We start from the raw sequence: 14,474 nt of genomic DNA, 5'->3' as shown, positions 1-14,474 counted from the left end.
ATCTCGAATTAATCATGTCACTCCCAACCATCAACAAGCAATGGACTACCCAACAGTCCGGTCTTCAAGATCTTACTCTAGGATCATCTACAGTCCCAACACCTGGAGATGGTCAAGTACTTGTTAAAATTCACACTGTGGCTCTCAATTATCGAGATACTGAAGTGATAATGGGACTTTACAACCACCACAAAACTACTGGCAACGAGTCCTCGTCTCTGGTCCCCTGTTCCGATATTTCTGGAACAATTGTATCATCCAAATCCTCAAAATGGAAGTCTGGTGATAGAGTACTTGCAACCTTTAATCAGACACATGTTCGTGGTCAAGTGACTGCAAAGGATATGGCTAGTGGTTTAGGATTGCCTACCGAAGGTTGTTTGCAAGAGTACCGTGTATTTGATGCGGAGGGTTTGGTCAAAAAACCAGAATATCTGACCGATGAAGAAGCTTGTACATTGCCAATTGCTGGAGTCACAGCTTGGATGGCAATCAATGGCATGAGACCCCTTGGACAACCGGGCGGAAAGGGAGAAACAGTATTGATTCAAGGAACTGGAGGAGTAGCAATCAGCGGATTGCAAATTGCCAAAGCCAGTGGCATGGAAGGTAATTCTAACGTCTCATCTCAAAAGTTCAAGCAACTAAAAATTATCTAGTAATCATAACTTCTTCTTCCGATGCCAAACTCGATCAAGCCAAAACCCTTGGCGCAGATCACACAATCAATTACCGTACCACACCCATTTGGTCCGAAGAAGTAATGAAGATCACTCATAACGAGGGCGTTTCCAACATTTTCGAAACAGGTGGTGCCTTGACGCTTCGTCAATCATTCGATGCAATTGCTTTTGGTGGACTAATTAATGCTATCGGATATCTCTCCGGGAAGGAGGACGACAATGCAGATCGCACAAATACCAATGTTCTTGCGCTGAGAAGAAACGTTACGTTGAAGGGAATTTTGAACGGACCAAGAGAGAGATTTGAGGAAATGTTGGAGTGGTATGAGGAAAAGAAGATTAGACCAGTGGTTGATAAGGTGTTTGGGTTTGAGGAGGCCAAAGAGGGGTTGAAGTATTTGTATAACGGGGGTCATTTTGGAAAGGTGGTTGTGAAGGTTAGCGAGTAGCGTTTCAACAACCCCATAGTTTGATGGAAGTACATCCATTCAGTTAATAGTCCATTGACTTCTGAATCGAAAAAGCATTTTTACTCGCTTTATCCTTTCGCGATTCTGCTTTCAGCTATCGTTGATTTGAGTCCTATTTTTCTTGCAGCTGAAGTGATTGTATTCAGTGCGAGTGTCATTGAACTGTTGGAAGCGAACTTGAGACTTGAAGCTTCGTTCTAAAAACCAACGCTGAAGAGCAAGACGATAGTGAAACCTCGAATAGATTAATGAGAAGTTATATCTGAGGTGTTGCTTTGGTGAAATTTCGTATATATGAGTTATTGGTCAATTTCAAAGTAAACAATTGGAAGGGACAGGATTTTATCGTTACATCTCGATACTCTTGAATGTTGTCTACCTATATCACTTTCACTACTAATGTAATTTAAAAGTAAAGATTTAGATCTAAACTGTTCTCTCGTTTTAACTTCTAACCTCCCAACAAACTCTTCAGCAACTGTAATCTTACAACACAAAAACAATTTTACAAACACATCCACTTTACAATCAAGACTTAAACACTGCTTTGACCATCGATCTCTTTATCTCTCATCCTTCTGATATTCCAAAATATTCGTACAATGTCAAATATCTTATAGTATTGCCTTGAAACCTTTATGTCTTTGGACGACTTCTAACAAATTCGGAACCGGAGCCCGTGCTCTTATAAGATCCAGATCCAGCGTCTTTTGTATCAGTGTTCTTTAATTTCTTCACTTTATCTGGTATATCTGCTACGAAGGTACCCGGATCAATCTTTTCTGGCTAGGGATCTTTGCCTTTCGTGTAGTTTTATCTCAACCCATTAACAGCGTCTTCGGTTGTGAGACGAATTGATGGTGGGATAAACCCGGCATCGTTAAAATACCTAATCAATGTTTTTTTGTGACAAAAAAACTGTTTCGTAATTTCTAAGTTTAGATCATGCGTCACTTACACCCAGTGTCTACAGCGCAGGCCGCTGCGAGCAAGCTTGTACTAATCACTTTTGTTCTTTTTGACGATTCTCAACATTACTCAATTAGCACTCTATATCTTACACTACATGGAACTAGATTACTGAAATTATAAACTATCAGTATCCGTATCAAAAGAAGTGGCCTATCAAGTGACCAAAATCACGCAGTAATCAAAGACGAGCACTCAACTTTCATTTGACAACAGGAAATACCCAAATTCAGTGCAATAGTCTTCAGTATCCAAGACTGGGTACAATAACGGAGAGATATCTTCTCTGAATCAATGCTGTGCTTCGCAATACTTATCAATGTTTGAAATGAGACGCGATGACTATATGGGCTCTTAAGTTTAGTTGTGTGTAAGAAGAATTCTACTGTTTAGTCGATCAAGTCCCGCTCAGGCGTAGGGTCATTTCCTCACACAGAGCTTATTGCCAGTCATCGGTCTCGTATGCTCGAGCTAGTGAGAACAATCTAGTTATGTAGGTAATTTACTTATAGCCGTTATATCTAATGTAATACCACTCGGGTGAGTCGCCCTTGAAGACCGGACTTGAAATTTAGCGAGTTTCTTTACAAAATCAACTCAGATCTGACTACTTCAAAATACAGATCAAAGTCAACTTCGTAAATTTTCACTTTGGAATCAGAGTCAAATTTTGAGTATTGACTTCAAACATTGCATAGCTCTTGGCCTTTTTATTGTAATGCTTTCTCAATATCATTTCCAAGTTCTGAGGAATCGCAGAATGTTTGGTCAGATCGCGTATTGTATCCAGCGGACTTTCAAAAGACCCGCTCTACGTAAGCGAAAGAAGTGACCGGAATTGAAAACCTGCTTCAATCTCACGAATTAATTGAAATCGTAAATCAACTTTTAATACAATAGTGATATATTGAGGAATGAAATGAAAATGAAGCTAGTTTTTTCTTCAAATTTTGTAGCCAAAGTAAATCCCGTTCGCTTATCAACAAGTAGGTATTGTTTGATTTATAGAGAATTCGTAAAGGTTCTCAATCTCAGCCGCTTGTATCCCTTGTACATGAGTAACATAATTTCTCTGAGTAGCATTGCATATGTGAATTCTTCTTAGTTTGATTATGAATAACATAGAGGGAACTAATGCAATCACAGCTTTAAACAGTATTCATCCGCTAGTTTTTGAGATGTTATCCTGCCTTAATCTGTTGTTTTCGGAGTAGGCTTCCCGTGAGCATACAAAGAGGGGTTCTTCGGGAATAGTCTTAGATCTATCATTTAAGTCGATCTACCAGTTTGTAAGAATCCACGCGGACATGCGCAAGAAATACTAAATTGATAGTATATTCAGAACATTACCATTAGAATCTTGAATCGAATGAGCAGCAGTCTTAGCCGTTGAAAGCACTATTCAAGGTACCAAAAGTCCAAATTGACAGAAGTTAAGCTAAATAACGTAGGTATATAGTTTGTACTATGCACTTTAAATCCCTAGCTAAAAAAGCACACATTTCATTCGAATCACTATCCTGCTATTCAAAGCCACATCATCAGTCCCAATAGAATTTTTCTTCCTCAATTACTCGCCGGCTTAATAAGCAGCTTAACGTCTTCTCCAGGCATCGGTGCCATTGTTCCAATTCCTGCAGTAGCGTCATCTATGCGTGGAAACTTTTGATTGGCGGCGTCAGTATCCAAAGTAACATCGTATCGAGAAAAAATAAGAGCCACGATGGTGTAAACTGATTTCTTAGCAATAAAGCGGCCTGGACAGAGTGTATGACCGCCTCCAAAGGGTCGGAAGTTTTGACTGCGTGTAAGGCTTTTGTCCTTGAGAAATCTTTCTGGGTCAAAGTCACGAGCGCTTGGTCCCCATGCTTGTCCATCAAGATGAAGTTGGCGGTATGGAATCTAGGTCGCAACATTAGTTGGGTGGAAGTGAAAGAAAAAGACCGCTTCCTTACCATAAGTTTTGTGCCTTTCGCAAGTATTTTCCCACTAAACAATGTGGGTGTGATGACTTCGCGTGCAAGTGCTCCTGCCGAGTTGATCCTCAGGACTTCGTTGAAGAAAGCCTCGAGCCGCGGACAGTCTTCTGTGAGATACTTGAGATCTACTGATTCTCCATTTGTTCCTATAGCTGGAGCTATCTCTGCGCGGATTTGAGCAAGCAATTCTGGTCTATGGACAATGTGAGCTATTGCCCAGAATGCAGCCTTGTATACATTGGCGGTAATTCTATAACTTTGTTAGCTGTTTCGAATAGCCTTGGATATAACACTTACGCCCATAAATGTAGCATATGTATGCCTGCAGTTTCGCGGTCACTCAAGCCAGCTGCCCGCATTTCTTCTTCCATGGCCGTTACAAAATACAGTGCATCGGAACGGTCTTTCTTCGGCGTCTCAAAGTACTTGCACAGCGTGTCAATAAATTCGCTTCTGGCATTAATTATATCTCGTGCCATGAAGTCAGTTAACTTGTACATAAATTTCCAGTTTGTAGCTTCCCATGACATCATTGCTTGTAAGAGATTCGGATTTATCTCGAAGATTTTGGGTCCATAATATGCAGTGGCTGAGCTCTTGATTATGACTTCGTTACACCAATTCCACAGAGAAAGCGTGATAGAGTCTCCGGATGTGCGGATGCAAGCGGGATGTTTCCTCAATATGTTCCAGGAAAGGCTTTTCTCAAGACCTGGGATTATTTGCTGGACGAGGTTCTCAGAATTGACCGCCGTGAGTAATTGCTGACGATGATATTCAGAAGTCATCTCGTGTGCTGATCTGGTGTGGTTTTTTGGAGTCTGGGGTAACCAGCTGTTCATGAGTTTCACCCCACACCTGGGAGATGCTTCTAGGAGATAGACCCACAAAGGAGTACATATCTTTGATCAAATTATCCCATGTTATCGTCGAGCTATTTCGGTAAAGCTCTTGTATATCGCTCACTCCAGTGATCACACAAAGAGTTTCACCTGCGAGTGTGATTGAATATAGAGCTTTAGTATCTCCAAAATATACTCTGAGCTCTCAGCGTTTGTTTCGGCTTATAGGAAGTTCTGCGGATTATCGGAGCACATACCTCCCACGTTCCAAGATATCATTCGCATTCATATAGAAACCCACCGCATGTCCTTTGGAAGTCAGCCCGTCTTCTAAAAGGCAAATATCGAGCTGAATTGAATTTTTGTTTGAACGTAATATCGAAGGATACTCACCTAAAACTGGGAGATTGGAATGTCAGCGCACACAAAATGGTTCTTGCTGGGACTTCATTGACCCACATGGAATCCAGTACGGCAATTCTTTAGGATTCTCTGGATGTAGCCATGGAGTAATCGTAAATCGATAGACTCTCCAAGAAATTAAAAGCAGAAAGCAAGCTATCAAAGTAAGCAGATTGCCTTCAATGGCTTGCAATGGTATAAAAACGTTCTCCATTTTTTCCCTCGTACCTGAAGGTTGCTAAGAATGGCAGTCTCTTAGAGATATAGTGATACTTTCTTAGTCTCTGAGGAAGTAATTTGCTGCGCCTCTGTCAAATTCTCGGATCCCTGTTTATCTGCTGTAGTCAAACTTCTTTTGAATACCTTGCGCTGCACAGTACCGCTGACAATGTCAATATATGGCACATCTATCCCAAGGTATCATAGGGTAGGTTCTCGATTCCAACTGTTGGCAATTTCTATTTCGTGCTTTTGCTCGGTAACTACGTTGAGCTCGGACTGATCTCTAGTTTCTAGTGGATTGGTAGCGAATGCAGCCCTCAATAGATCAGTAGGTAGCAAAAATGCAGTGGTCTCTATTCACCAGATACATATGCCGGTTAAATGTAAGTATGACACCCTCTCATTGTTTGTTGGCCACTACAACTCTCTTACGATACTTCTAACGCATACTATATGGATTTTTGGAATGGGGTTAATAGAAACTACAATTCAATCTCAGGCTAAATGACTACCTATCCACCTCGGAGAGAATTTTGACATACTTGATATGGCATCCGGTATCTATCTATGCACACAGTCGGAAGCACTTGCAAGTATGAGACGTGTTTGGGAACTCTCAGTTCCAGATACCTCGGGAAAGATTTTATTTTTGTAAGTCACCATCTATTTTGGGATTGTGCTTGAGGATATAGTGAAGGAATTTTCATCTAAATTCGGCATTTTGCGAAGTGAGAAATTGAGGAACGTATTCGGGTACATATGTCTGGGTATTTTTATTCCAAGTCTGGTCAGTGCCTGCATGGATGTATCCGCAATTGGTGGGAATCAAAGGGGGCGCTAAAGACGAGCCGCTTCCATTTAGTGTTGTGAGCCTGTTGAGGAATGTGTGAGAAGAACTCTAAACGATAGAAAATTTCGAGCGGAGTGAAATCGTTGAATTGGGGCTCAGTTGAAAATCGTGGGGTGGGTTTTCTGGGTTTCAAGATCAACATCAATCCAATGTATGCCAGGATTGAATTTAATTGGATAGTATGGGGTGCTTCAAACTGGGAATTTGAAGCCACTCACTATGTAAATATTTATAAGCAAATTGTGAGACGTGTAATTGATACGGATGATCGATAATAGTGAAGTTTGAGTTTATTTTGATTTTAATCGATATCAAGGGAATAACATCTCAAATACATTGGATAATAGCAAAACAAGAACGGGTCAGTAACATCACCTGGAAAGTTTTATGAACGCATGCATGATGTAGAGTATTTTCAACTTCTACTAGAAATCATTGTATACAGTAGTTCATGGGAAACTCAGCTATATAAGGAGACCATGGAACCAACGCGAACCGTCATGGTTTCCAATGGCTGGCGGGTACTGTATTAAAATTTAGAGACTTTGCTCAGCAAAAGCATTTCAATCTACATCTCTGACTGCGCCGATTTCAAGGCTACCGGTGGCACTGTATCAACTCTGTCCTCCTCTGAATCCCCGATCTTGTTATTCTTCGGTCCTTCATCTATACCATACTCAGTATCAAGCTCCTTCCTCAATTCCAGGTGCTTTTCTGCAAAAACACTCAAAAATCCGATGCACGCGAAAGCAATGCTAACCTGCCACACTGTCTTTAACGCATCAATATATACCCCGATCACCCTCTCTTTTACTCCTGGAGGCAATGTCGCAATGTAACCTCCGCTCGCGTACGCATATGCCGCACCATTCGCTAGCTGCGCTTGGATTTTTGCGTCGCCAATCTGATGTGCGTATTTTTGAAATTGGCCGTTGAATACGATCGAAGGAACTGTTACGCCCCATAAGTCGGTTACCCCACTTTCGGGCCACCCCTCTTTTAGGCCACCTTAAAAATTCATATTATATAGTTTTAAAATATCATTTATTTAATAATTACTCAGTATTATAATAAATACTTGAGGCTATACTTTCATTATTATTATTAATATCTCTTATATTAATTTCACAATTTTCCATTACAATTTGTACCTTTCTAATCTTTTTAATCTTAGAAAATTTCGAATTTAAATTAGTTTTTATTTTACATTTCTTTTTAAAAATAATTTGTTTCAATTGATATTCTAATTACTTTATTCAATATTCAGATTGTAGAATTTCATAATTCTTAATATTGAATTTCTTAATAATCTTTTTAAAAAGCTGATGGTGAGTATAAAGATTGGTTTTTTTATTCTAAAGGAATATATATGAATATAATCTTAAATCATTAGCTTTTTGAGGTATTTTAAAAATTGAAATTATAGATTTCTTATTTTATTGATATATAAAATCATTATCAAAATATAAATTCTGATTTATAATTTTCTTATTATTATTCTTAAATAATAATTTAAATATAATAGATTTAATATAATTTAGAGATTATAAATCTAAAGCTTTTTATTTAAATAATATATTATATTTTATTAAACTATTTAATTATATTTTCTAATAGTATATAAAGAAATTAGTTTTTTTAATTGTTTTAGAATCTAATAAAGAGATTAATTTATTAAAATAATATTTATATATTTTTTTGAGAAATAAGAATATAAATAAATCAAAAGGCTATAGGATATATAATATATAATAAAAGAAATAAAAGGTATATATTATATTTAAAGTATTTATATATAAATTCAATAGTTTTATAATTTTTATATTTATTTAATATAAAGAGTCTTAGCTTATTTAATAAGGAAAAGACTATTTGAGATATAAAGACCTTTTTAAATTATTTTAGGGTAATGTTATTTTTAGTTTATTTATTATTTATAATAATGAAATACTACTCTTTATAGAACTTTAAATCAATTAAAAACTATTATTATTATATTGATTTTTCTTTTAATATAATAAGGGAATTAAAAGCTTTTTTTATAATTGAAATGTATTTTATAAGTAACATTCAAATTTTAGAATTAGACTTCTTTTTCTAAATAAAATAATATTTTGAGTTTTTTAGAACTAATTTATTTAATCCCTAGCCTTTTTGTATACTTACTTTATTTATATTATATTGATATTGAGATTTAATATAATAAATTAAGGGTAAATTCAATTTTGGGAATTATTAATTAATAATATTAATAGTTATATTTTTGATATATACTGAATTAATTCTAATTTATTTTTTAATTCTAATTTCTGGATTTCTTTAAAAAAAAAAGTTTATAATTTATTGTTTTTTAAATATAGAATTATCTTTTTTAATATTAAGGAGGCATTTTTTAATTTTCCGAATTTACTAATATATAGAATTAGTATTTAAAGATTTTTGAATTAATATCCAATCTGCCAATTGTTTCTTTTACATCGGGATTATTTTTTATATATATTATATACCTTTTTTATAAGATAGATAATCATTTATATAGTTTTGAAAAATAATCTTCGAAATCCTATAATTCAAAGCGGCTTATTGAATTGAATACCCATTCATTATTATATATAAAACTAAATTAATATTAACTTTAATATATATTTTAGATATAATATAAATAATAATATATCAAAATTTTAAATTAATTAATTTAAGTATTGTGAAATTATTAAAGAATAAATAAGAGAGGTTTCTTCTTGCAATAAGCTTTTTTAAGGTGGCCTAAAAGAGAAGTGGCCTGAAAGTGGGGTACCCGACTTATGTATTTAAATGATCGTAAGAAAGAGTAAATTCCACTGGCAGTCGCAACGTCTGATTCTGGTAATGCGGCGAGTATAGGAGGTAATGTTAATGCAGCAATCATACCAGCGCCGCTTGCCATGATCATCTGAAAACAGATCCATGACGCTTTATTTGAGTTCATTGTCAGAGTTGAGAGGAGTCCAGCACCAATGCTAGCGAGGCCCATACCGACCCAGTGCAAAGGACGATACAAGCCGGTCTTCGACATAATAATCCCCGCAGCAATCCCGAAAGGGACAACGGTGATTGTGGTGGGAAGCAGTTGGATACCAGACTTTAAAGGGCTTGATCCGAATACAGCTTGAAAGTATACTGGCATGAAAAACCCGATCGATTCCAGCAAAAGACCAGTTACAGATACAAGAAAGTAGCCAACGACGGACGTTCGATTGCTGAGTATACGCGGAGGGACACTAGGCTCCTTGCAAAATGATGATGCCTGGTAAAGATGAAAGAGAATCCATCCGGCGAGACCTAAGACAAGCGGAACAATGATGTTGTAGGAGTTCCACGGGTAATGAATACCGCCAAATGTTAGACCAAACATGACCGCCACGATCGATGGGATGAGAATTGCGTTACCAAGAAAGTCAACTCGTTTCAGAGCATGCTTCCATGATGGGCTCCGATTCCAACGCATGTTTAGTAAACCGAAAACGAAAGCTAAAGAGAGGCCCGAAAAGGGTAGATTCAGGTAGAATATCCAACGCCAACTGGCTTGGGCAAAAGCTCCACCTATGAGAGGTCCTATCGTTACCCCAATCGCTGAAGTCCCGAGCATGATACCAAGATACTTGCCTCTTTGGCGGAGAGGCACTATGTCGCAAAGTACAACATCAAGAAGTACATAACAGCCCCCTGCGCCAACTCCTTGTGTTGTTCGTCCGGCAATGAGCATAGCTGGAGTTGCGGCACCGCCAGAAAGACCGCTTCCAAGAGCAAAGAGGCAAATAGCGAAAATAAATGGATTGCGTCTTCCCAGAATATTGGAAATCTGAGCGAAGAGAGGTTGAGGTGCAGTTGACGCAAAAACGAATGAATTGGCGATCCATATGTATCGCTCTTCACCTCCAATTTCTCTCGTAATTGTGGGCAGCGCTGTCACAACAATAGTTGCATCTATACTACATACAAAAGAGATGAGGCATAGCGCTAAGAAGATGAACCAAAATCGCCAGGAGTGAGTTGTTAATAGTGTATTCGAGTTCTCATTGGTAGTACCGTTGCGAGATGTTTCTATTGTTGAAGGGACCTCAGCAATAGCTTCTTTCGTTTCTGGGAATCTGGACATCGTAGATATTGATGCTCAAAAATCATAATCGCGGAAACGGAAATAAAATGATCAGAAAGAATGGATTGAGAAGACAGACCCCAAGCCGAACGGCACAGTACCTAGTGTACGGGGGCAGTAGCTATTCGGCTATGTTGTGTACGGATGTAGTGTGCCGTAGTTCTGCACCGATGGTGTCCACCCCCTATAACTTTTAGACTTCAGAGGGTGATATGCATTAGTGGTTGTAAGATTACCAACAACTACCTAGTAATTAATAAAGGCATTCTGCACGCTTTATTTTACTGTTACTCGATTAGGAGATTACTAGTGATAATCTCTCTAATTTCAGTCGAATCCCCAATAGAGTAACTAGTCAAATATAATAGTAGACTAGTAATAATTAACATTTCGAACTCTACGATACTCCTTTCTAATTAATTAGTGAATCTCGCTAAGTCTTACGAGTTTAAAACAAGTAAATAAAGCAAGTTAGCCCCCCCCCCCAGATCTACCTAGCCTCTTTCTGGAAATATCCCTTTTATAAAATCTTCAAATTTATTGACTATGCCTAATTGGGTGAATTAATGTCTTTAAAATGTCTTTAATCACTTGCAATATATATCTTTATTATATATAAACTTCTAAAAACATGAAAAAACAGATCTGTTGATAGATTCTTCGGTCTCAATATACTTTTTAGTATAGTGTCTTCAAATTGTTTCTATGAGGATAATTCATTAGGAATCTAGATCCTAAATTCTATCATTTTATACAGGTATTCTACGCTCAAAATGATAAGAATCAGCTATTGATTGATTGATTGATTGATTATTCCATTTACGTTATGTATTAGTCTAAGACTATATAGGACGTCTAGAGCCGGTGAGCTCTAACGTGTCAAGAATCAGCTAAGGTCTTAGTCGAAATGAGTAAGATATTAAATATGAGGACCAAATGTCCTTAATCTTGAAGCTAAGAAATTATCTTTACAGGGCAAAGACGAACCGAGATTAAGCAAATCAAGCAGGCTAAACCTCAAATCACGCTTCCAAAAATCAGTCGAGACTAGGTTTGCAAACGAGGATATAGATGAGTATTTTGTTGGGTTTTTCCAATATCAAGATTCTTATCAGATGGCACAGAGAAACAACTTGTGTTGAAATAAATATTTATCCTCCCAGAAACACGTTGTTCACAGACATATTTCCAATCTTAACAATCTACACTAGTGAGCTTGAAACCACCTGGAACCCTTTCCTGAAAGAATTGTGTTGGGTCGTACAATTCACTTGTACTCTTCAATCTGGCGATACTTTGCTTTCCATAACCCTCAATCACACTCTGGCTATTGAACGCATAATTGAGAAATTTGTACTCAGAACTCAAGTTTCGTTTGGCAGCCAATGCATCAATGTCCCCAACTAATCTAAGCATTGCGGCGGAGATTGTATCATCGAGAGTCGAGTCTATAAATACAGCGTCCAGAAGGCAAACAACAAAAGGTCCATCGGATACATTTAAGCCGAGGGAATTGACACCGGCTTTCAATGAATTGGATATGAGGCTTTTGATGACGGGCTGGTATACAAGAGCAATTGAAAGGCCTGTCTGATTCATGCCTGAGACTGCATCTAGCCATAGTTGATGAATGTCGAGCATAAGTTGCTCGTCAAGCCGGAAGCTTGTGGTGAAGAACCATTGTCGATCGCCGTTCTTAGCATAGGTGGACTGCTCTTCTGTGAATCCAAGCAACGAGTCGTTGCGTAGAGTACTCTGGAGCTGTGGCTGAGCTTCTGCAAAAGGCTTCAATGATGGAGGGTCGGCAATGGGGGTTGTATGGTAAAGATTTGCCGTGGCCAACTCTCCTGTTCCGCCTCCAATCCAGGCACTTGACACAATCACATGTGCCTTCAAATCTGGCGTAGTATTGGTAGCAAAATTATAAAAGGATTGGATGAGCGAAGGGTATGCAGATTTTTCGAAGAAAATAGAACCGCCCCACATTTGGCCCTGCTCGAATGTCGGAAAGTCAATCTTTGTCACAACACCAAAGTTGTTGGATCCACCTTTCAAAGCAATAAAAAGGTCAGGATGGGAAGTTGCATTGGCTTGAACTATTTCCCCAGATGCTAGGACAACTTCGAAGTTCACCACATTATCACACACGAATCCTGTTTCTGCAGAGAAAAACGACAGGCCACCTAGCAATGATTAGATATACGTATACCTAGAAAGAGAAGGGGGGGAGTGTTGCATGTGGCTTATGCATTTAACTAACCGCCTAAAGTTAACCCACCGACACCAACAGTAGATACTCTTCCACCGACAATAGCAAGTCCCTTGTCACTAAGAAATTTGTAGACGTTACCCCATGAGTTACCCACACCGACGGAGACAATGTTCGTCTTTGAGTTTAATGTGACTTCAATCAATCTTGACAACTCAATCGTAATCCCACTTTGGATGTTTCCCGAGCCAGCCCATGGGGTATGCCCACCACTTCGGATAGCAAGCTTAGCAGTGCTGACCGATCTATCCGACTGAGACTGTTTGATGACTTCTGCAACTTCTGCGGTGCTGTTTGGCTGAATGAAGCGTGCCGGGGAAAGCTCGTTCTCAAAGGCTGCAAAGTACGAGGCTTTGCTTGCCGCGTATTGCACGCTTCCTGGGAGGAACACCTGTCCCGGTAAATTGATCGAAAACACCGAACAGTTCATGATGATAGGCCAGTAAGGTGAAGTTGCAAGTTGTAGAAAACAGCTGGAGAGAGTAACAGATGACCACACAAAGAGACTTTCATTTTAAATAAGTTTCGACTTCGCGTTTGTATGGTAAGAAACTATGTCGCTTAAATGTGTGCCTGTGGGTCTTGTCATTGGATGCAAGCCTATGGGACTCAGACAAAATGAACTGTTGGTATCAGTTGGTATACGTGTAATAGTAAATAATATATTACGCACTCACTATGAAGCTCTGTCCCAAATAGTAGAGTAAATACCTAGTACCAGTTTTCCCCGGATCTTCGCCGTACTTTTGCAGAAGCCACAGGATTAAAAATCAAGGATGTCGGATGCAAGTCTCGGTGTTTTTACTGTTTCCGATCCATTTACCGGTCATCCCAACAAAAATTTCAAGAGGCACAGTTGGGGTGCAAGAGGCACATGAAGTTGTACTCGGCGTTCCTTTACGGCAAACAGCAGCTTCCGGAGTTTCTTTACCGTGATGGATTGAGATGGTGGGGTGCCCTCGCAGCCCTGTTGTAAGCCGACTCTTCATACAGCCATTTCAATGCCGCCTTGCGTTTATTCTGGGGATTTCATGCAGAAGCAACCGGTTCAATATAATATGCTAGGCAATAGCCGGTCTATCTAGGGGCCGACTACTAGTGATCCTGCGAAGTTGCGTCTACGGAATCCCTCGTCTAGATACTGAGTTCACAACAAATACTCAGAAGATGCTTTTGACCGGGTGTTGCATAAGTTTTTGGTTTCACAATTTAGTCAGAGTTGCAACATTGTTTTTACGCTGTTGTTTTTATTTATATAAAAAAATGACAGTACTGTACATACTACATCTCGGTTCGCTAGGACAAGAAGCTGCACCATTCGTTTTTCCGGGCGCGTAATAAAATCCACAATATCGATCTCGCATTACCGGCAGACATCTTTTATAGAGTTCACCTCAGAGTGAAGTTTCCTAAGTATTCTACAGAAGATGTGACGCTCCGGAAGCATTTCGGTGTATCATCTAAATTCAACGACAAGAAAACACCAAAGACAGTTTCTCCTTTGTGGTAGCTCTGGGTAGTCGGAAGTGAAACCTAAACTTCATCAAAACTTCATGGGGTTTTCATCTACTTTTGATTCGTCCATTCAAAAGTTATAGAACAAAAAGGGAAAAGTGTGTTTTCTTGTGCGTATATTTCTGAATAAGCACC

General features: G+C 38.6%; 4 protein-coding genes across 4 annotated transcripts; 1 reads left to right on the top strand and 3 right to left on the bottom strand.

Annotated features, from left to right (window-relative positions):
• Positions 1-14: 14 nt before the first annotated feature.
• EAE98_006570 (uncharacterized protein) lies at positions 15-1,132 on the top strand (the record flags this gene model as incomplete). Its single annotated transcript, XM_038954193.1, has 2 exons — positions 15-609; positions 660-1,132. The coding sequence occupies 2 exons, from the start codon at positions 15-17 to the stop codon at positions 1,130-1,132; spliced, it is 1,068 nt and encodes a 355-aa protein (XP_038809438.1).
• Positions 1,133-3,619: 2,487 nt separating this feature from the next.
• Positions 3,620-5,232, bottom strand: EAE98_006569 (uncharacterized protein; the record flags this gene model as incomplete). Its single annotated transcript, XM_038954192.1, is given in 5 exon segments — positions 3,620-4,024; positions 4,078-4,351; positions 4,399-4,922; positions 4,933-5,140; positions 5,201-5,232. The coding sequence occupies 5 exon segments, from the start codon at positions 5,230-5,232 to the stop codon at positions 3,689-3,691; spliced, it is 1,374 nt and encodes a 457-aa protein (XP_038809437.1). The 3' UTR covers positions 3,620-3,688.
• A 1,753-nt stretch (positions 5,233-6,985) lies between these two features.
• Positions 6,986-10,555, bottom strand: EAE98_006568 (uncharacterized protein; the record flags this gene model as incomplete). The annotated part of the gene is made up of 2 exons (XM_038954191.1): positions 6,986-7,425; positions 9,259-10,555. The coding sequence occupies 2 exons, from the start codon at positions 10,553-10,555 to the stop codon at positions 6,986-6,988; spliced, it is 1,737 nt and encodes a 578-aa protein (XP_038809436.1).
• Positions 10,556-11,749: 1,194 nt separating this feature from the next.
• On the bottom strand, positions 11,750-13,254 carry EAE98_006567 (uncharacterized protein; the record flags this gene model as incomplete). The annotated part of the gene is made up of 2 exons (XM_038954190.1): positions 11,750-12,738; positions 12,816-13,254. 2 exons carry the CDS (start codon positions 13,252-13,254, stop codon positions 11,750-11,752), a joined length of 1,428 nt encoding a protein of 475 aa, XP_038809435.1.
• Positions 13,255-14,474: the final 1,220 nt, after the last annotated feature.

The sequence above is a fragment of the Botrytis deweyae genome, assembly GCF_014898535.1.
Source record: "Botrytis deweyae strain B1 chromosome Unknown BDEW_014, whole genome shotgun sequence".
NCBI lineage: Eukaryota > Fungi > Ascomycota > Leotiomycetes > Helotiales > Sclerotiniaceae > Botrytis > Botrytis deweyae.
The sequence above is the reverse complement of the archived record's forward strand: the minus strand, read 5'-3'. Positions and strand labels throughout refer to the sequence as shown.